The sequence below is a fragment of the Chlorocebus sabaeus genome, chromosome 21, assembly GCF_047675955.1.
Source record: "Chlorocebus sabaeus isolate Y175 chromosome 21, mChlSab1.0.hap1, whole genome shotgun sequence".
Lineage (NCBI taxonomy): Eukaryota > Metazoa > Chordata > Mammalia > Primates > Cercopithecidae > Chlorocebus > Chlorocebus sabaeus.
In genome coordinates this window covers 95,174,431-95,197,600 of record NC_132924.1, presented here as the reverse complement: position 1 = coordinate 95,197,600, position 23,170 = coordinate 95,174,431, and the positions used below count along the sequence as shown (strand labels likewise).

The following is a 23,170-nucleotide window of genomic DNA, read 5'->3' as shown; positions in this document are numbered from 1 at the left end:
TTGTTCCCTTGAGAGACGGAAAGATAAGACAGTCTCATAGAGTATGATCTCCTATTGCTACTGGGCAACTTTCACTATTATCTTCCTGTCTCAGTACATAGAAGTTCCTTCTTATCCAAGTTTTCACTTTCCATGGTTTCAGTTATCCACTGTCAATCTGGTCTGAAAATAGGTGTATAAAGTACACTAAGATATTCTGAGAGAGAAAGAGAGAGAGAGAGAGAGAGAGATACCACATTTACATAACTTTTATCACAATATATTGTCATAATTATTCCGTTTATTAGTTATTGTTGCTAATCTCTTTCAGTGCCTAATTTATAAATTGAACTATATCATAGGTATGTATGTATAGGAAAACACATAGTATATATAGGGTTTGGTACTATCAGAGAATTCAAGCATCCACTGGGGGTCTTGGAATGTATTACCACAGATAAGCGGGGGCTACTGTATCTGGCTGCAATTCACTATAATACTCCCATGACTTTTAGAGACATTTCAAATTCCTGATCAGTTTTAGGTAAGTAAATAAAAGTGTATACCTTAGTGGTGTTCTGTTTTACAAAAACAGAGAAGAAATCTTTTGAGTTTCATTTTTATATTTGAAATGTTAACCTCATGTGACAAAGGGAAGACTGTTACAATTTGTCAGAGGAAAGGTCTTGTACCCTACCCTTGACTGTGTGACACTACTCTTTCTCTATTTTCCTCCTCTTTGTTCTTTCTAACTCTTTCTTTCCCCTCTCTGCCTCCTGCTTTTCTACATCCTCCTTGCTTGTGTTACAAGCTGTTATCAGCAACCAACACTGTCGGGTAACCTCACTAGAGCTGGTGGTGAGTAAACCCCGATCTTCCCTCCTTCCTTCATTGAAGGCATTCCAGAAATATACATTGAATTTACTTCCTGATATTCTTTAAAAATACCACAAAATCCAGGACGGAAAAAGCTAAAGCAGCCCCCGTTGGCATTGCCATGAAATACTAGACAGCTGCAGTGCAATTCAGAAATTCTCACTGTTTCCTGTTTCTTGAAGACCTCAGAAGCAAATGAAGTGTAAATCTTGAAAGTTCTATTCTGAGCCAAGTTTTAAGGTTCAGGCAGTAATTAGCAGTTATACTAGAATCAAACTTTTTTTTTCTAAGCACCCAGAAATCTAGAATTTGTCTTGGCAGGTACTCAGGAATGATTTTCAGTATAAAGCAGGAAAAGCAGTCAAGAGAGGCACCGCATGCTGTGGGAAGAACGCTAATTCACTGTAACTGTTGAAGGCAAAGCCATATATACGGATCTGATTTCTTTCTGAAACAAGAGTTGGCTGGAGTTAACAGCATGTGTTGGATCTATATGGTGTGAATCTGTAGCCTTTGGCAAAGAAGAGAAAATTCCAGGTGTTAAACATTAAACTAGGAATCCTGCTTCTGCTTAAAAGCAACAGATCCTATATGACTCCAGTTCAGTTTCTTCATCTATAAAATGGGGATATGCATCTACTTAATAAGATTTTTGCAAGGAGGAAATAAGATGATGTCCATAAAGTGCTCAGCATACAGCTTGGCATGTAATGCTTAATCAATGGTAACTACTGTTACATTTATTGAAATTATGAAAGTTACAGAAATTATGATTTAAGCCTTCCATGCAAAAAGTGAAAGTGAAAGTAGCATCCCAAATAAACTGAAGCTCAGTCCCAGGCACTTCTGTCTTTTTCCTTAGTCTTCCAAGGTAGTTGGCCTTTGCAAGTATATATGTGTATGTTACTTGTCTGTCTGTGTTTGTGTCTGTGTCTGTGTCTCCTGCTTTCCCGCCCTATCCCAGACAAAGGAGGTGGTGGGAGAAGGAGCAGGGATTGTTACTGAGTGATGGATGAGTGAGGTTAAAATTCAAGCTTGGGCTAGAGGGGAGGGATTAAATTATCTGCACATATTCCTCCTGTTGGAGTCAAGAATTTCGATTCATAATAAAAGTTACAGGGTTATGTAGTCATCTGTGAATTCATGAAACACAGCACCTGCTGGGAAGATGGGACCATTTCTGGACAGATGTGTGTGTTCAAAGGAATCACTATCTTTGGAATTGGTCTTGTTAGGAACTAAGGGATTCAGGTTCTATGGGACATTGCAGTTTTTCTTTTGGCTGCAAGAAGACTGAATGTTATGAGTTTGGGATTGAGTTTAATGCAGTCTATTTTAAAAACAAAAGCACATGAATAAACAAAAAATTAGATGAAGTATATAACAATGGTTTACTGAAATGTTGATAATCTATTTTGCATGCATATTTTGCCCGGAGTAAATGCCTGAATTCCTAATCATCAGCAGTTTCTCTTGCTATGTGCAGCTTTCTTTCTTCTTGGCCATCTTCCTAAAGCCTTCTTAGCCGGACTCTTCGCTGTTTGGTCTGTTCTCTGATTCTGTTGTAAAGTGTCCTATAAATTTACTGTCTAGGTAGCAAGTAGTTGTTTGCCCCCAGGAAATGTACTTGTGTGCTTAATTGTTTGGTCAAGTCTTCCCCATCCATCAGGTTGGTGCTCTTCCAAGATTGCAGTCTGATGTAAAAGAAATATGTTTCATGCAGACTTTTCTATATATGTTAGCAGTGATGGGTAGGAAATTCTAGAAGGTATAAAAATCATTCAATCCTTATATTTTGCTGCCAACTTTACATGGAAAACTAAGTTTTAGCGTTCAAATGATCCAGCAAATCATCATCTGAAATGACATTTGGCTACAAAACGTAGGTAACCATTTGAAGATGGATAGAATACTGTTAAACCTGGATATTTATGCTTTAAATATTTATATAAGACTTATTCTGCATAGGAATAAATGAACCTGCATAGAAAAATTAAGGAGCATCTGGGTGAAAATAAAATGTTTGCTAGTGTCACTTTAATTTCTTTAATTTGGTTGAAAGTATTATTTCCAATGTATTCTATGCTTTCTCCAGCTGAGGGATAAAAGAACTGCTTTTAGTAGATTATATTTTTCAATCATTCTCTCCTTCATGTGCAGTCCTGGTTCTGAGACTAGGGGGACAAGACACTTTTTGTACCCAGAGAATGCTGCTTTGAGTAGAGTTTATTCATGAGAATGTACCTTGCCTGCCACTTTGAGAGAAGCCCATTACATTTATCATAGTAAGCCTTTTGTAACTATTTCTTGATGAATTACACAATCTTCTCACTTGAATAGCAGTCGGAAAACTGGTTGAGGCAGGTCGGGGTTTAATACAACAGTAGGAGGCCATGGTGTGGAGAGGAAACCCAGGAAGAGGAACTGGCATGTTTAGAGCAACAAAGGGAAACAGAGAAGGTAAGGCTGGACTCTGTGGTGGAAGCAGAGTGATTTAACACTGCTTCTTAAGCTTCTAACACCTATGGTGAAAGAATAGGTTTGTTTGGTTGATTGGTTTTCTTAAATTTTGAATCTGTTGAGGACCAATACTTTTGTAAAATTCAGTAACAATAAATTACTAGAAAAAATGATCTTGTGGCCTGACATGGTGGATCACCCCTGTAATCCCAGTAATTTGTCATAAAATTTAAAAAGAAATTAGCCAGGTGGGTGATGTGCACCTGTAGTCCTAGCTACTCAGGAGGCCGAGGCTGGAGGATCACTTGGGCCCAGGCTGCAGTGAGCAATTATCTCACCACTGCATTTTAGCATTGATAGAGTGAGGCTTCATCTCTAAAAATAAATAAATAAATAAATAAAAATGATCATGTGGTATTAAGGCTTCTAAATGCTTACTTTCTATTTATGTACACATCTCTCTGTGAACCAGTTAAAAAAAAAAAAACAAAAACAGTTCACTGACACTGGGCTGCAGGGCACACTGAGAAACACTTGTTTTGAGAATGGTCAGAGCTGAACTGGAAAGAGATTGGCACTAAATTGTGAAGAGCCTTGTATACCATTATAAGGATTTCAAACTTTATGCCATCAAAATTTGGACCAACCTGAAAGTTTTGCTCTTTATTATCTTCCTGGATTTGCACTGTAAATTAATTTATCTAAAACTTTTGTGTGAATAGATGTTTGCTTAAATGTGTATTTAAAAAGCTATTTTAGCTTAGCAGTTAGTGTCACATATGTTGCTCTATACTTTTTAAAATTTTGTAGTTAAATAATCTTGCTTTTGAAAACTCGGCTTTATTTGGGTAAAGGAACACTTGACATCCCAGTTTTCCTTTCCTCCTTCTCTACCTTGTGTCTGTTTTCAAAAGAGCGGGTTGTATTTTACTGCAGATTTCTCAGGAGACCAGAACTGATCTGCCAGTCCTGCCACCTTTTGTTGCTCTGCTCTTTACATTGCCCTTACAGTCACCAGGTGTCAAGATGCTGCGAGTCCATAGGACTGGACTGAGCAGGCTGGAGGTCAGCCTCTCCAAGGGTCTTCACCACAAAGCTGTGTTGGCCGTCCGGAGGGAGGATGTGAATGCCTGGGAGAGAAGGGCCCCTCTAGCTCCCAAGCACATCAAAGGCATCACCAATCTGGGATACAAGGTCTTGATACAGCCTTCGAATCGACGGGCCATTCATGATAAGGTGAGCATTTTCAATGTTTAAAATATGTGAGAATAAAGTGAACCTGCATATGAAAATTAAGGAGCATCTGAGTGAAAATAAAATGTTTGCTAGTGTCATTTTGATTTCTTTACTTTGGTTAAAAATATTAAAATTACCAAATTTAACCAAATTTAACCAAATTAAATTTTGGTTAAAAATTTACTTTTGGTTAAAAATATTCTATGCTTACTCCAGCTGAGGAATGAAAGAACTTACTTTTAGGAGATGGTATTTTTCAATCATTCTCTCCTTCATGTACAGCCCTGGTTCTGGGACTAGGAGGACAAGATTCCATTCTTGCACCTAGAGAATGCTGCTTTGAGAATGCACCTTGCCTGCCACTCTGAGGGAGGCCCATCATGTTCATCATTCCACTTGCTCTTCAAAATAATGTTACAGTATAAGTTTGACTCTCATTCCCATTTTAGCAATATACATATATACATATACTTTTCCTTTCCTGAACCATTTTAAAGTAAATCACAGACATCGTAACTCATTACTACTAAATACTTCGATGTGCATCTCCTCAGAATAAACCGTTTTTTCTACACAACTACAATATTATTTTCATACCTAAGAAATTAATAATTCATAATATCATCTTATATAGTTCAAATGTTCAGATAGTTCAAATAGTTCTATGTTCAAATTCCCCATTGGCTCGAATGCCTTTTATTTTAATTGAGGTTTAATGAAGCTTTATTGCATTTTATCATTGTGTGTCTTTAGTTCTTTCAATCTAGAACAATACATCCCTTTCTGATTTTGTTTCAATGATATTGATATTGACATGGACTCTTTTTAAAAGAGCCCAAGACTTACAGAGTGTCCTCTACTGGGCACGAATAATCTGGTTGTTTTCTCGTGATTAGATTATATTCTAGTTATATTCTATATATTGAACATAAGTGATATATGTTCTTCCCATGGCATCACATCAAAGGCACAAAACATCAGGTCGTCCCATGGTTAGCAACGTGTGGCCACTTGGTTGAGGTGGTTACAGTGAGAGCTCTTCATTGTTAAAGTCTGTTTCATCCTTTGTAATTACTGAGTCATCTGTGGTATGGTATTTTAAGTTCTGTGATGTTCCTATTCCTCAATAACTTTACAACGAATTATGTTAGCCTCCATTGATAATCTTTGCCTGAATCAGTTTTTACATGGAGACTTGTGAAGTGATGCTTTTCTAATTTTTTATCTCTCCCCTAAATTTGTTTGCTGACATTCTTCTTTAGAAAAGAGGTTTTCTTTTCTTTCTCTTCTACTTCTCCATTTTTTGAGTTGTGAACTGTTTTATTACAGTGCATTGAACTGTTTACCAAACTGAATTCTGTAATTCAGTATTTAAACATACTTCTTTAAAAAAAACTTTCTTACCATTGCATTTAAAGCCTTGTTGTGAGGAGTTTATATATATATCTTCATGTTGACAAGATGAATCTTAGGATGTTGCTTAAAAGATGAGTTGTGTACTGTTTTATTAAAGTGAACTGAATTGTTTATCAAAGTGTGAACTCTAATTTACTGTTGCATTACGCTTCTTTAATTTTTGCTTTTTTGAGTATATTTTGGAAGCATGGATCTTTTTCATTCAATCCATTTACCATTATTCTTTTTAATGTCTGAATTATCCCAAAATTGGTTAGTGGGAGTCCTTCCAAGGGGGCTTCTCTGTCCTTTGGACATGAATCCATTTATCTTTGAGCTTTCTTGTTTCTTAGAATAACAAATTGTCCTAGTCTCACCTTGTACCTTTCCTGCCCCACATCAGGAAATTAATAATTTCACCAAGAAGACTAAATTTCTTTTAGTATATAGAAACCGAGATCTGGTATCTGGTGTTAAGCATGTTTATTGTTACTGAGATACTGCTGCTCTTAGGCTTTATTAGTGTACAGAGTTTAGAAATAAACACAAACAGATGCCCACACACATACACATATATATATTATTTAATCATTAGTTAATACTGATACTAAAAGACTTCCAGAGGAAAAATTAGTGTCCAGGAAAATTAAAATTTAACATTGCACAACTTTTTACCTTTAAAATTTTATATTTGCATTTGTTTTCTCCAACAGTAAAAATCTTAATTCTTTAACATTAATGCATATTGTTTGCTTTATCCTATAATATGTATTAGATAGTGTCAGAATCACAATACTATTATTACAACTAACAGTAAGCCCACTAAATGAAGTTTACCCTTTCTTTGATTTTTTTTTTTTTGCCTTTAGAATATATTTGACAATGAATATTCAGAGTGTTGTATTAAAAAACTTATTTGAATTATTTTTTCGGTGTAGTTTCATCATCAATCTAATATCCATCTAGATTTATATATTATTGCTTCTATTCAGTTTTAATGTTTGCTTTCCCATTTTTTTATTTAATTTTGTTTTTCAAAGTAGAACATTTACAAATTCCAGAAATGAAGTCATATTTTCATTTTACTCCCATACATCCAATTCTCACCCACCTCAAAGGTTACTTTTGTTTCTGATCTATCATTCTTTTTTTCTTTTTTTGCAAAAATGAACACCTGTGTGTGTATTTATTTCCCTTTTGTTCTTATACAGAAGGCTGTCTACTATATTAACTCTTTTTACCTTGCTTTCTTTCTTTAGTAACAACATACTTTGAACATTGCTCTATGTAAGTTCTTAGAGATATTTCATTTCGTTTCATTTCATTTCATGGCTGTGTGAAAAGTACTCCATTGTACAGATTTACTATGGTTTATTTACCAATCTACTACAAATGAGAAAATGGACTGTTTTTGAAGACACTAGGGAGAAATTGCATGTTCATTCTGTAACTATCACTGTTATTCATCTCTACTTTCCTTCGAAGTAGATTCCTAACTAAACTTTTCTTTTGTTCAACTGCTATCATAGATGCTCTTTTAATTCTGCTTGGGTAATATCTCTTTATTTAAAAATCAGATATATCTATCTGTTGCTTCCATGTACTAGCTATGTAATCTCAATTAAGTTTGTAAGTCTCAAGTTTCCCATTGATTGAATGAGGATCATAATTGTACTTACCTCATGAGCGTTCTATGAAATTTAAATGAGATAATTCATGCAAAGAGCTTAACAAAGTACATAGTAATTTATTAATGCATATCAATGATTGTTGCTTATTACCCAGTAAAGCTCATATTAGCCATAATGACATTCAACCTGCATTTCCAAATTAATTTACTCGTATGCTGTAAATGTCTCTTTACTTCTCTCCCTTTGTATTTTTATACATGCCTTCAGTGCCTCTTACTGATATCACCATCTGGTGTTTCCCATCTTCATTTCTCTAAATTTCAGGTAACCTTTCAGATTAATTTAAATTTTTCATATTTCTTTAGTATCCTACCTTTCAGATTAATTTTCATATTTTTTGATCATCCTACCTAGGAATTATCTCAATATCAGCTAAAGTAGCATATCACTTAGATGCTGCTGATCATAATGTTTTGAATTTTTCATTTACTCCAATCCAGAGTACCTTTTACTATATTTTGTGAGCTCCTTTATAGAACAGATTTTGACAATGTTTCCTTGTATCTTAGCATCTCATCTCTAGCACAGACTAATGTACAGTAAGGACAGTAATAAATACTAACTGAGCCAACACTGAAAAATAAATGTTATAATTATGTCTTATCTTTAAAAAATACAACTAATAAATCACAATTTGGCATTTAATATTTCAGTGTACTGTTGGTACAAAATATACATTTCACAAATATGCTTAAGTCACATGTGCTAGTGGGATATGACCAAATTATAAACTCTTCTTAAACATATGTGTGTGTGTATATATATGCTGAGATTTCTAATTGTTTAATGCTCTAAGAGTTGAACATGATAGATTTATCTTTAGCCAACAAGTACAAACATTACAAGTAGTTGTTCTATTATTTGTTCTAATTCATACAGATTTTATTCCTTCAAAAGATTTGTTGTGCCTTTGTTTGCTATACATTTTATTCAAGAAAACATGGATATTACAAATCAGGATAATAACCTTTAATCATAATTACAATTTCAGGACTATGTCAAAGCTGGTGGCATTCTTCAGGAGGATATTTCTGAAGCTTGTCTAATTTTGGGAGTTAAAAGACCTCCAGAGGAAAAATTAATGTCCAGGAAGACTTACGCATTTTTCTCCCACACAATAAAAGCTCAGGAGGCCAATATGGGCTTGTTGGATGAGATTCTAAAACAGGTAATTAGTGATTAATATTCTTGAATATACTGCCAAGAAGTATGGCATGTAAGTTAGTTTTCCTTTCTTCTTTAGTTTAAGAGGAACATTGCCTTCCTTTTACATTCTGAAATGGAAAGAATGATAAAAGCTTTTTCCCTAAACAGTTTACCAGTTTATAAGTTCAATTGGCCAGATACTGCCAAATAGAATTTTAGAGCTGAAAATAACCTCAGGGATCATATAATCTACTACCTTATTTTTCAGATGGGACCCAGAGAGGTAAAGTGACTTGACTGGGTTGCACACTATATATTATGCTGGAACTGAACTAGAGGCATTTTTTTTTTTTTTTTTTTTGAGATGGAGTTTTGCTCTGTCATCCAGGCTAGAGTGCAGTGGTGTGATCTCGGCTCACTGCAACCTCCGCCTCCCAGGTTCAGGTGATTCTCCTGCCTCAGTTTCCTGAGGAGCTGGGACTACAGGCGCCAGCCAACATGCCCAGCTAATTTTTTGTATTTTTAGTAGAGATGGGGTTTCACCGTGTTAGCCAGGATGGTCTCAATCTCCTGACCTCGTGATCCGCCCACCTCGGCCTCCCAAAGTGCTGGGATTACAGGCGTGAGCCACCGTGCCTGGCTGAGACAATTTTTACATTTATTCACATTCATAAGAGAAAATGCATTTTGAGATATAAATACTATGAAAAAGCTAGCAGCTGTTTAAAACACAGGATATTCATTTAACAAATATTTACTCAGTGCTGATGCTGTGTCTGACACTGTTCCAATGCAAGAGCAAAAGAGGAAAGTATCTTTACCTTCACAGAACTTACATTCTAGTGGGAGGAGACAGATAATCAATGAATAAGACATATAATATGCCACTTGGGAATATGTGTGATGAAGATAAATATAATATTGAAGGAGAAAAGGAGTCCTGGGCACTGGGAGGTGATGATGGTATTTTAAGTAGGATCGTCAGGGAGGATCCCACTGTGAAAGTGGCATTGAGCAACAATCTGAAGGAGGTGAAGGAGCAAGCCATGTACATCTGAGATGAGTCTTTTAAGCAGACAGAATAGTAATGCAAAGGCCCGAAGGTCTGTTTGAATGTGGGGTTAGAGTAGACCATGTTCAAAAATGCTTATTCTGTCTCTTGTTTCAATAATGGTTGGAGGTGGGAGGAGGAGAGAAACGTTACTAAGAAGGCTGCTAATCTAGGCTGGTCTAGACTGCAAGTCACAAGTGATGGTGGCCTGCACCTGGAAGAAATGGTGGAAGTGGAAGTTGTGATATGTGGACAAATCTTGGATGTGTTTTAGAGGTGGACCCTACAGGATTCACTGATGACATAAAGGTGGAATATGGAAAAAGGAGAGGAGTCGGGAATGACTCCAGGTTTTGGCCTGAGATACTCGAAGCAATTGCCATGGAATGACGTGATGTTACTACAGGAGAAAAAGCCTTGGGTGGGCAAATCAAGAGTTGAGTTTAGGGTCTGCTGAGTTTAATATTCTATTAAACATTTAAAGGGATAATCTAAGAGGGCTGTTGGATATGAGTCTGAAGTTCAGGACGGCAGCTTCTTCTGACATACATTTTGTAGTTGTCAGAGACTAGGTGGTGTCTAGAGCCACGAGACTGGATGAGCCTAGGAAGGGAGTATAGAAAAAGAAGTCTAAGGTTCACATCTTCAAGATGTTACAGCTAGAATCTGAGATTAGGGCAGATGATTGGAGAGTTCATAAACAGTAAAAGCAATGGAAAATACCTATTATATAGAAGTATAAAATACTTTCCAATTAACTCCAAATACAGTAGACCAGGGTGACAATTAATTTGTAGTGTTTCTAAATAATAAGTTCAAAAGTAGTTAATAGAAATAATACTATAGGAAGAATGTTCCACTTTAAGCAAATAAAGTCTTTATAAAGTACTTTAGGGACTTTTTTTGTTATTTTAACTTTTGTTCATTATAAGAAAATTAACAAAAACTGACCTAACAGGACTGCTTTTGGGTAGCATTTTGTAAGCAATTACTTGGAGTTGGAAGAATGATAAACATTCTTAAATTCACGAACATGATAAAAATTGTATTATCTTTGAGGAAATAAAATTACTGTTTAAAATAGTGTATAATTACAATACACTAATATATTTTAAGCATGAATTACTAATACTTTCCTGAGAGAGGAAAGGTTTTCAAGGAAAGAGGAAGAATATGATCTTAGTGAAGGCAAGGAAGAGAAATGGCATAAAGGTGGACTATGAGAAAAGGAGAGGACTCAGGAATGACTCCAGGTTTTGGCCTGAGTTACTCAAAGGAATCATGTACTACTTTTAAGAGGAAGGTCACCTGTGAAAGGAAGGAGACAGAAAAAGAAAAAAAGAGGAGAAGGAGGAGGAGGAGGAGGAGAGAGAAAAATATCTGTGCTTGGACTTGAGAGAGAGGGTTACTATTTTCCAGGTAGAAGAGACCTGAGTGTACTTAGAATGGTTGAGGAACAATGTAAAGAGGGATGATGCAAGAAAGAGGTAATAGTTCAAGAAGAGTGGTCTTGGAGGACATGAGAGAAGCTAGGATCTAGGTTACAGAGTTTTGTCTCAAAAGGGATCTGTTTTCTTCAACCAGAAGGAAGGATGTAAGGATGAGTGGGGCAATAGAGATGTTTGTAGATGGTGCTGGGTGGGTGGGGGCAAAAGGGTAAAGGAAATTCTACCTTTATTATTTCATTGCCTACCATCAAGGGGGGTATAGCACCTACTATGAACATTTTTTCATTTCTAATTACAAGCCTACCATTGGTTTGCTACCTGGCATTTTCTAAATATTTCACGGTATACCTGATGGTAACTTCTGTTAGCAAGGTAAGATGTATTTCAGAGGAAAAAATGTGAAATATTTACTTGCTCATATATGTCTTTACTTGTTAAAATTAAGCCTAATGGGTCCAGTTGAAAAATTTTTAATCCCCCTTTCAGGAAATTCGCCTTATTGATTATGAGAAAATGGTGGATCATAGAGGAGTACGGGTAGTGGCATTTGGACAGTGGGCTGGTGTGGCAGGTAAGTACGCCAGGGCTTACATCACCCAGTTTCTAAATTGGCTTGGGGAATAACTGTGAGTTTTTTCTGTGACAAGGGCATAAGAGTGTTTATTTCCATGGAAAAAATTAAAATGAAGGTATGCTGAAGGGTGATGAATACAAGTGGAATAAAGTATGAAGATACATGGTTAAAAATATTTTACTGCAAAAATTCAAAAGAAAAAGCAGGGAGAAGGATAACAACTATAGATAGGCTTTGGTTTTTAGGTAGTTCCTTTCAAAATGCTAGAATGAGATATCAGTTTGGTAATGAGACATAGGGAAGGAGAAGATAGGGAAAAACAGAAAGGGAAAAAAGGTCCAGGGACAGGAATTTTGTCAAGTTAATTCTTTGAACTGTGTTTGGTTAAGAAACACCACAATATGTTATAGCTCTGTTTCAGATCAGACTTCTTGCAGGTCTAATAAGGAAGATCATCACTTTGGCATTATTTGTTTGACCTTGTTATATAAAAGTAGAAGATTTCTTATTATGGCTTATGTCATTCTGCTTATTATTAATATTATACTCAAATCCACCTGCTTCTTAAATAATAAAGAAATCTAAGCCAAAATTTGAAATTAAAAAAATTCTTTCTCTTAAACCCATTCAAGCAGGGAACAGTGGCTTATGCCTGTAATCCCAGCACTTTGGGAGGATGAGGCGGGCGGATCATTTGAGGTCAGGAGTTTGAGACCAGCCTGGCCAACATGGTGAAACCCTGTCTCTACTAAAAATACAAAAATTAGCCGTTGATGGTGCATGTCTATAATCTCAACTACTCGGGAGGTTGAGGCACGAGAATTGCTTGAATCCAGGAGGCAGAGTTTGCAGTGAGCCAAGATCACGCCACGGCGCTCCAGTTTGGACGACAGAGCAAAACTCTGTCTTTAAAAACAAACAAACAACAACAACAACAACAACAAAAACAATTCGTTGCTTTTTTCTCTCACCTCATACCTTTCCTCACCCAACACACAAATCAGCTCTATTAAACTAAAAGAAAAATAAATTTCTTAGTATAAAAGCAGTGGTAGAGAGACCTCTGATGACTATGATTCCTAGGGCCTTTCAGGACTCATCTAGATGAGGGTTTTATTTACCTAAACAGAATTAATACATCAGAATTAGATGATTTATTTAGAAGTCACCATATTCAGAATAGGACCACATCCGTGAACAGGATGTAGTTCATGTTCTTAAAGAAGCATTCAGGCTAGTAAACACGAATACAATGCTAGTGTTAATTGCTATAAGAAAGATGTTTGAGGCTGGGTGCGGTGACTCACACCTGTAATCCCAGCACTTCAGGAGGCCAAGGAGGGCAGATCACCTGAGGTCCAGAGTTCAAGACCAGTCTGGCCAACAAGGTGAAACCCCGTCTCTACTAAAAATACAAAAATTAGCTGGGTGTGGTGGTGGGTGCCTGTAATCCCAGCTACTCAGGAGGCTGAGGCAGGAGAATCGCTTGAACCTGGGAGGCGGAGGTTGCAGTAAGCTGAGATCACATCATTGTACTCCAGCCTGGGAGACAGAGCAAGACTCCATCTCAAAAAAAAAAAAAAAGAAAAAGAAAAAGGAAAAGAAAAGAAAGGTATTTGAACTTGGCTGTTGCAAAAACGTTCTTTTAAAAAGTGCCTTTGAAGGTGAGATCTGAAGAATGATTAAAAACTATTCAAGGAAGTAAAGGAGGACAGTACAAGTGTGCAAAGCTTAAAGTCAAGAGGGGAAAAATAGTAGTTTTGAGGAATAGAAATAAGTTCAGTATAATTAGAGTGTATTTGGAGAGAACTATATGTGGTTCTTATAAGTATTTAGAAGGTGGAATTCTCAGGATGTGGTGACTGATTGGATGTAGGTGTGAGGGCAGTGAGGAAGATACTTTAATGATGACATACAGGTCACCAACTTGGACAGTGATTCAGTTCTTTCAGTACCCACAGGAATGGAGGAAGAATTTGGGGGAAGACAGTAAATGAGTTCTGTATAGGACAATATATTCGTAGATTACAAACTAAATGGCTATAATGGAGACTCCACAAAACAGAGCTTACATAAGCTGGAAGTCCAGGAGTGAGAAATCAAGGGATGGTGGAATGAGAGGAAAGCTTTGCTATTGTCAACACTTGACTTTCATTTCTAAGGTGACCCTTCAGGTTGCTATTTTCCAGTCAGTAGAAAGGGGAGAAAGGAAGTAGAGGCAATTAGCTTCCTTTCTAAGGATGTGACCCAGAATCTGAACATATTATTTCTGCTTATACCCATTGGTCAAAATTGACTGAGAAATGTAATCTATAGCTGGGCAACTATGTCTGCTGTGAAAACCACGTGCTCTCCATCCATGAAGGATTAACTGAGTTCAGACTTACTATCCTGTCATTAACCAACTAGAAAAATTGGATGAGATATAGACAACAATTTTATCAGAAATTGGACAACAGGCAGTACAGACTTGTGATCCTTGATAGATGGAAAATAGATGAGGTGAGTTCTGTGTTTACCCTGGCTTTCTGTCTGGAGAAATTTTCAGATGGTATGAATATAAAAAAGTGACACAAAGCCTGGTGAACTCACTGAACTGAGGAGATAGGAGTTGGGGAGCCTGAGTTGGCTGGAATTGACAACACATAGTACCAAAGAGTAGGGAGCTATGCAGAAATAGTGTTCCAGAAATATGCTTAGGGATCTTGCTGAGTGGAGGATGAAAATTCGTGAGACTAGCTTAGGAACAGTGTGTGGAAAAGAACAATTGCCAGGGAACTGTGTGGAAAACTGTTCTCAGAGTTTGTCCCATCAGCCAGAGTGGAGAGACTTCACTGAATATATAAGGCTTTCAGGGAAGCCCTGAAGTGTGTAGCTAAACCAGCTCTTAATAAAGCCTACTCTAAATTCATTCCTATAAAAGCTTAAAAATGAGACTAATGTCTATTTTGAGAGAGATGCAATTAGCAGACAAGTAGATTAAAACAGCTATAATAAATATTCAGTATATTCACGTTTTAAATGAAAACATAAACAAAATGAGGAGAGAAATAGAGGAAATCAGTCCATCTATCTGTCAATCAATAGTCACCCCAAAGGAAATCTATACATAAGCAGAGGATTCAAGAGCATATATAGATTTTCTTCTGTAGTGTCTATTGATTGATAGATACATGGTAGATAGATTGATTTCCTCTACTCCTCATTTTGTTTGTGTGTTCATTTAATCCTTGAGCACATTGACCAGCATCTCTGTTATTTCTTGTTTCTGAGTTTGTTTCTAATTGTTGGTTATCTCCAGGTTAATGTTCCATTGCAAAATTCTTAATTTTTTACTGAATGCCAGACATTGTTCATTTTACATTGTTGATTGTCAGATTTTGTTGTTTTCCTTTCAGGAGCATTGGGCTTTGTTCTAATAGGCAAATGTTTGTGGATTACATTGATTCTCTTAAGGCTTGTTTTCTTTTCACCTTCCTCTCTTCCTTCTGGGACTCCAAATACACACATATTAGACCATTTGATCACCACCTGTCACTTAAATTTTGCTTTTTCCCTCAGTCTTTTTCTCTTTTTATGCTTCATTTTATTTAATTTCTACTGCAATGAGGAAGGAAGAAAGGAAAGAAATAATGACTAGAACATTCCCATATCTTGATAAAAATTATAAATACACAGATAAGTGAAGTTCAATAAACCCCAAGTCAAAAACAGAAATAAAAAATTACAAAGAAAATGACAGTAGAACCATCATAATTGTCTTGCTAAAGAACAATGATAAAAACATTAAAAATAATGGGAAAAAGGAACCATATACATAGAAAAACTAAGATAAACATCAAACTTCTAATCAGTAACAGTTTAAGCTAGCAGAAAATGGAGCAACATCTTTAAAGTGCTAAAAGAAAACAAACCAAATTATAATTTTATGCATAGTACAATATTTTTCCAAAGACAAGATCTTTTCAATATCTTTCTAGACATCTTTCTAGAAAATGAAGATTAAACACAGATTTTCTGATCAAATGAAAGCTGATAAAATTCACTGGCATAGAAGTATTTAAAAAATTTCTCAAGCAGAAGGAAAATAAAGTCAGTTGAAAACATGGATTGAATTAAAGGAATAAAGAACGCTAAAAATGGTAGAATATAAGCAAACATAAAAAAAATCATATCTTATTTAAAAACTTTTCTTTAGGTATGGACACAGTTGCTCATGCCTGTAATCTCAGCACTTTGGGAGTCCAAGGCAGGCTGATTGCTTGAACTCAGGAGTTTGAGACCAGCCTGGGCATATGGTGAAGTCCCATCTCTACAAAAAAATGCAAGAGTAGCTGGGCTTGGTGGTGCGTGCCTGTCGTCCCAGCTGCTTGGGAGGCTGAGGTGGGAGGATTGCTTGAGTCTGGGAGGTTGAGGCTGCAGTGAACTGTGTTCATGCCACTACACTCCAGCCTGGCTGACAAAGTGAGTTAACTGTCTCAAAAAACAAAAAAGTATTTAAAAGATAATTGATAGTTTCAAACAAAACAATGTATTGTGATATTCATAACACAGGTAAAAATAAAACTTATGACACCAATAGTGATGGACAGGTGAAGAGGAATAGAACCATACTTTTGTAAGGTTCTTTTATTATACTTGAAGTAGTATAATATTACTTGATAGCTGACTATAATAAGATAAAGATGCATATGGTAACCTAGAAAAATCACTAAAAATAAAACAAGGCTCTAAAGCTAATCAGCCAATAATGGAAGTAAAATTTCATACTAAGAAATCACAGTTCAAGCAAAAGTACAAGAAAAATGGCATTAAAAAAAGTAGAAATGAAACAAGAACACAAACAGCAACGTGGTAGCTTTAAATTTAGCTATATCAATAGTGACATTAATGACCTAAAAACTCCTAGATAGCCTATACAATGAGTCACAAAACAATTTTTGATACATTTAAAAGTTTGAAAAATACGGTATATATTCTGACTGTAATAGAATTGACCTAGAAGTTTTTATAGAAAGATATTTGGAAAATTTCCAAATATTTGGGAGATATTCAATGTAATTTTGAATAACTGATTGATTAAGAAGAAATCACAGGAAAATTAGAAGATATTTTTAATAGAATAAAAATTTAAAGTATAGCTTATCAAAATGTGTGGGGTATAAAGTAGTAATTAGAAAGAAATTTACAGCATTTAATTCTTTTATTACAGAAGACAGTTTTGAAATTAATAATTTGTGCTTCCACTCTAAGAAGCTAGAAAATCAGAGAAATTAAATCAAAAGCAAGTAGAAAAAAAAATAAACATACAGGGAAAATAAATGAAACTAAAACAGGAAAAGAATAGAGAAAATCAATGAAACCAAAACCTTGTTCTCTGAAAAATATCAATAAAATGGATTAACATTTAGGTAGACTGATAGGAAAAGTGAGAAGACTATTTACTAAGAAGGAATACAAGGGGGTCATCACTATATCTTACAAATATTAAAATGATAAAGGAATATTATGAATAGGTCAATGAATTTGGCAACCCTGATGAACTAGATAAATTTTCAAAAAGTACAAATTACCAAAATCAGCTCAAGAAGAAATTGAAAACTTAAATATCAAGGTACAAAATAAATTCCACTAATAGGCATTTATTAAAAGAAATATAATATTTTATACAAAGAATTTTTTTATAGCAACTCCATTTATAATAGCCTGGAAACAACCCAAATGATGAGCAGAGAAATCAGCTGAAATGGAAATGGGCAATTCTTCAGCAATAAAAGACTATACTGATACACACAAAATATGTATGAATCTCAAAAACATGGTGCTGAGTGAAAGCCGACACATTGTAAAAGAGTACAATTGACCCCTGAACAACATGAGTTTGAACTGCATGAGTCCGCTTATATTTACTGGATGCAAAATCCACCTTTACGGGGGGGGCCACCTTTTCATACAGGCAGGTGTCACAAGACTGACTGTGGGACTTGATTATGCCCAGATTTTGACATGTACAGGGGTCTTAGAACCAACCGCCTGCATACACTGAGAGGCTACTGCTTAAAATTTCATTTATATGTAAGTTTAGAAGTACCTAATCTATACAGAGAGAAAGATCAGTAGTTGTGGAGACCAGGAGTTGGTGAAATACTCAGTATCTTGATCATGGTGGTAATAACACGGATGTGTATATTTGTTAATAGTTACCGAACTATACATTTTAAATGGGTGCATTATGTTGTATATAAACTATTTCTTTATATGTTGACTTTTGAAAAATGATAAAAGAAAATTTGGTAGGGATGTGTGTCCGGGGTGAGGATGGGGAATGGAGGAGCATGGAAAGTTCTTTCCTAAAAAGAATAAGGAAAGAATCGATGCTGAGGTCTTTGCTACAGGCATGCTGAATTTTAGCTTTCTGAAGAACATCCAAATTGAGACAGACATAAGAGGTGGCTGGCTAAGTTTTGAAATCAAAAGAAAGATCTGTTTTGGAGAGACAGACTTGAAGTCATCTGTATATAGATAGTACTTGAAATTTAGGACTGAATGAGATTTCCTAAGGGACAAATGTAGATGTGGAAGAGAATAGAGCCCAGGACATAATCCTGAGGGTGAATAACATAAAAGCAGTTGCCACAGGAAGGGGATCCTACAGAAAGGTAGGATTAAAAATTTCAAGTTGGGATGCTGAGGGGCACTCTTTGTTTCAACAAAGAAGAGGTCTGCATTGCCAAGTACTTCTGACCTGATCTACAATGTGTCCACTGCATTTAGCTATTTAGGTCAATAAATAGATGATGGGAGCCTTAGGGTTAACGGTGACTGTTTTTGTTTGTTCATTTGCTTTTGGTATGGGAGGCATAGGAGCATGTTTAAATGCTGATAAGAATGCGGCAATAGGGAAGCATAGTGAAGAGAGTAACTCAGTAATAAATTCCTTGGGAGGCAGGAAGGGGTGGGATCTGGAGCCAATGTGGAGAGATTAGCCTTAGATAAGAAGAGGAACATTCATCCTATTTTATCAGGATTGAAGGTGGAAGGAATAGGTGGGGATGCATTTGGGTTAGTGCATTTGATGGCAGAAAGGTGAGAGGATGGATAAGATCTACTGAGGCCTCTTCTAAATCTGAGATGCTGTGATCTGTGCTTCTGCAGGGCACCACACAGGTTGGAGAATGGGCAGAGAGAACAGCTTAAATTCTTCCCAATTAATAGTCTTTCTATTGGTCTGATTCTGTAACAGGGATGATCAACATTTTACATGGAATGGGTTTAAGGCTCCTTGCTTTGGGACATCACACACCTTTTATGGTGAGAGATGTTTATTTTGCTTATTTTTTTGAAAATATATCTCACACCTTAAGAATAAAAAAATGCTGAGCTGGTGGACTAACTTGAGTTGTGTATGTTTATTTTCAGCACATTGGCATGGCTCATAACTACAGGAATAGCAGTCAGGCTGTGCAAGCTGTTCGTGATGCTGGCTATGAAATATCTTTGGGTTTGATGCCTAAGTCAATAGGGCCCTTAACATTTGTGTTCACAGGAACTGGTAATGTTTCTAAGGTAAGTTTTACCTGACTTCCTTTTGTAAAACAATCCAAAACTGTGAAACTGACCCAAATGACGTGGGCAGGCATTTTGTGGGTATTTCAAATGGACTGAATGAAGATTCTTTTTTTGACACTTTTCTTACCAACGTATTTTTCTCATAGTGAAAAGTAGTAATGATCCAAATGTGTGTGTGTGTATGTATGTGCGTGTGTATATATATGTGTGTGCATGTGCGTGTATGTGTAAGTGTATATGTGTGTATATCTATACACACATACATGCACACATACAGTTTTTAGTTTATTGCTAGCTATCTGAGTCTTGGAATACTTTTTCTTCCTTTCTTTTTCCTTTTTTAAAAGAGATAATTTAGCCAGGCGCGGTGGCTCACACCTATAATCCCAGTACTTTGGGAGGCTGAGGCAGGCGGATCACCTGAGGTCAGGAGTTTGAGGCCAACCTGGCCAATATGGTAAAACACCATCTACACCAAAGATACAAAAATTAGCCATCCTGGTGGTGCACACCCATAATCCCAGCTACTAAAGAGGCTGAGGCAGGAGAATCGCTTGAACCCGGGAGGCAAATGTTGCAGTGAGCCGAGACCGCACCACTGCACTCCAGCCTGGGTGACAGAGCGAGACTCCATCTCAGAATAAAATAAAATAAATAAGATAATTCATTGTTAATAGTATAAAGGTCTGTTCTGAGGGTGATCTGTTTTACCTCTATCACCAAAACGTCCATGAGTTTGAAAGTGACCTCACAATGTCCATTTTTTAAGACTACTTGGAGTTTTGTAAAAAAGATGTTAGGAAAATTCATTTAAGACTGGAATTCATAATTTCCTCCTTCTCTGGTGGTTTTAAGAATGTGTTTGTAATCTCCTATAGAAACTTGTAATTGTAAAATAATTCCTTCTTCAAAGAAAATATTTTACAAATAGGATATCATTCATATTATATTGTGAGGTAAGCATCCGATTATTTCTTTTGTAGGGAATATAGTTTCCCCATTTGGAATAATTTCTGCAATGGATCTAAAATAAATGGAAATATTTTTGCCCTCATTTCTAAACACTCTTATTGATACTGAGTAGCTTAATAAAAAAGGAAAACATTAAAGCCCCTTCTAAGTGTGCTGTTCAAACAGGAGTAAAAACTAGCTAGTAGACTTGTTGGAAGCAGCTTATCTATATTTCTGTATTGCAGTCCTGGTTGTAGGGAAGGCAAGTGGAGCTGTATAATTGTTGGGAAAATGATCAGATCTTTGAAGAAAACCATGTTGGTTCTTTTTCTATTGATGTTTGGATTTTTACTCGTGTGTTATTTGTAGGGAGCCCAAGCAATCTTTAATGAGCTACCTTGTGAATATGTGGAGCCCCATGAATTAAAAGAAGTTTCCCAAACTGGAGGTAAGGGACGGGGGATGACTAACTTTTAATGTTTTTAATAGTCTGTGTTATATTTTATCGCCATAAATTTTCATTATTTGTCACCCACTTTACTAATTTCTTTCTCCTTTGCAAGACCTCAGAAAAGTGTATGGGACAGTGTTAAGTCGTCATCATCATCTTGTCAGGAAAACAGATGGTGTGTATGATCCTGCAGAGTATGACAAACATCCTGAGCGCTACATAAGTCGTTTTAATACTGATGTGAGTATCATGTTCAGCTTTTAAGTTGGTTGCTTATGATACAGTGTAGGTAGGCAATTTTCAAGGAGAGAAATTATAAATTATACATTGGCTTTCGGTTTTCCTGTTGTGAGTCCTTTGGGTACCATGAGTTGGCCTTTGGAGCTATCATCTTTTAGGGGTATTTGGAGTAGTCTTGCTTCATGCTTTTGGTGGTTTCTGTGGATATACTCTTTGTTTCACTGTCTCCTTTTCTGCTTCAGGTCTGCATGTGACCAATAGCTCTAAGCCATTTCCTGTGGGTTACTGTTTTCTATGTTTATCCTGGACTAGTTAGCACTGTGGGCAGAGCACAATGCCTATGACGTTTGGTCTCAACATGGCCACAAATTACAACTATAATCTCAACCAGCAATCCTGAAATGCATGCCATTGTTTACGGGGAGTGAGGGTGAAATAGTGTGCCTACATAAGTGCAGACCACCCCTACTGTATGAAAAAGCTATTATACTTACAAATCAAATCCTTCGATGGAACACACTGGCTTTATCTTTTAAGAAATAAAATATATTTGTGTGTTCTATAGTCATTGGCCATGCGACAATCTTCCCCCAGATAAACTAACAAACCAAAAAATAGATAAAACAAAGAAGGCATGCATTTATTGTGAAAAAGAATGCTTTAAATAATTTTAAATATGTTTGACTAACATAGCATTTTCAGATTCTGGTATGAAGTTTAGTCCTTATATCATGCAGGGCATGTTAGAGAGAACTCTTACCTTCTGCTTGAGATGTTTGAAGAAGAAAAATTATGAACGTAGTTTCAAACTGAAAAATTTTGAATCTAAGAAATCTTTATTCCTTTTCATTTCCCCAATCACAGAAGTATTGGTGATTGGACGCATCTTAAAACTGATACTGACCTAGTTGCCATGTATGCATGTATGTAGCATATTGCTCCATAGAGCTTACAGATGTTATCCGATTTAATCTTCACAACATTCCTTTGAGGAATGGGGTGTGTATTATCCCCATTTGGCAGGTAAGAAAAATAGAGCCCAGGGAAGTTGAGGTAGCATGATTTAGGTCATACCCTACTGCTAGTAGAACTGGAAATATAATTTTAGGTCCACTGTTTTTTGTTTGTTTTGTTTTGTTTTGTTTTGTTTTTGTCCTTTCATTTTTCTTTGGCATGCAATACATTATAGAATGAACATAATAATGAATTTTTTTTTTTTTTTTTGAGACGAAGTCTCTGTCTCCCAGGCTGGAGTTCAGTGGCGCAATCTCAGCTCACTGCAAACTCTGCCTCCCGGGTTCACGCCGTTCTCCTGCCTCAGCCTCCTGAGTAGCTAGGACTACAGGTGCCCGCCACCACGCCCGGCTAATTTTTTGTATTTTTAGTAGAGACGGGGTTTCACCATGTTAACCAGGATGGTCTCAATCTCCTGACCTCGTGATCCGCCTGCCTTGGCCTCCCAAAGTGCTGGGATTACAGGCGTGAGCCACTGAGCTCAGCCAATAATGTATTTATAGTCATATATTGCTCTGTCATGGGGTAATTCTACACTGAAATCTGGGTGGCTATTTATTATCTTTGCCTCAAAAGATGGACACTGACATGGACAATAAGAAAATCAATTAGAAGTTACATTTAATTATTTCTCATAGACTTTCCTGATAGCTCTCTTTCAGTATACTATATTAAAATAGGCTATTTTTCTATTTTCTTGAACCTGGAACTTGCATTACAGATTGCACCTTATACAACTTGCTTAATTAATGGAATCTACTGGGAACAAAACACTCCTCGCCTCCTAACCCGCCAAGATGCTCAGAGTCTCCTGGCTCCAGGCAAGTTCTCAGCTGCTGGTGTGGAAGGCTGCCCTTCATTACCACACAAGTAAGGACTCTACTTCAGCAGATGGTAGTTTTGACCAGCTGCTTCCATTATTAGAGGATCAAAGAATGTAATGTCCCCACATATCACAGGACTTGATTTCTAATGACTACTTCTCTGCCTTATCTTTCTTGACCTCTTGGCAGTAGTCGACACTGTTAACCATCCTTCCTTCTTTTTAAAAAAATTGTATTGTAATTATTTTCAGAGATGGGGTCTTGT

General features: G+C 36.4%; 1 protein-coding gene across 2 annotated transcripts in view; it reads left to right on the top strand.

The window, feature by feature from the left end:
- The window catches only part of AASS (aminoadipate-semialdehyde synthase), a 70,380-nt gene that overhangs the window by 5,576 nt on the left and 41,634 nt on the right, over positions 1-23,170 (top strand). Inside the window, exons 2-9 of one of the 2 annotated variants that reach the window (XM_007982735.3) lie at positions 4,327-4,551; positions 8,629-8,805; positions 11,769-11,853; positions 19,100-19,167; positions 19,276-19,422; positions 20,746-20,824; positions 20,940-21,067; positions 22,803-22,951. In XM_007982735.3, the coding sequence (XP_007980926.3) occupies positions 4,342-4,551; positions 8,629-8,805; positions 11,769-11,853; positions 19,100-19,167; positions 19,276-19,422; positions 20,746-20,824; positions 20,940-21,067; positions 22,803-22,951 (1,043 nt within the window). In that variant the 5' untranslated portion in view covers positions 4,327-4,341. Of the gene's footprint in view, positions 1-4,251; positions 4,552-8,628; positions 8,806-11,768; positions 11,854-19,099; positions 19,168-19,275; positions 19,423-20,745; positions 20,825-20,939; positions 21,068-22,802; positions 22,952-23,170 lie in introns of both variants that reach the window. The other variant, XM_007982738.3, reaches the window with a different exon arrangement.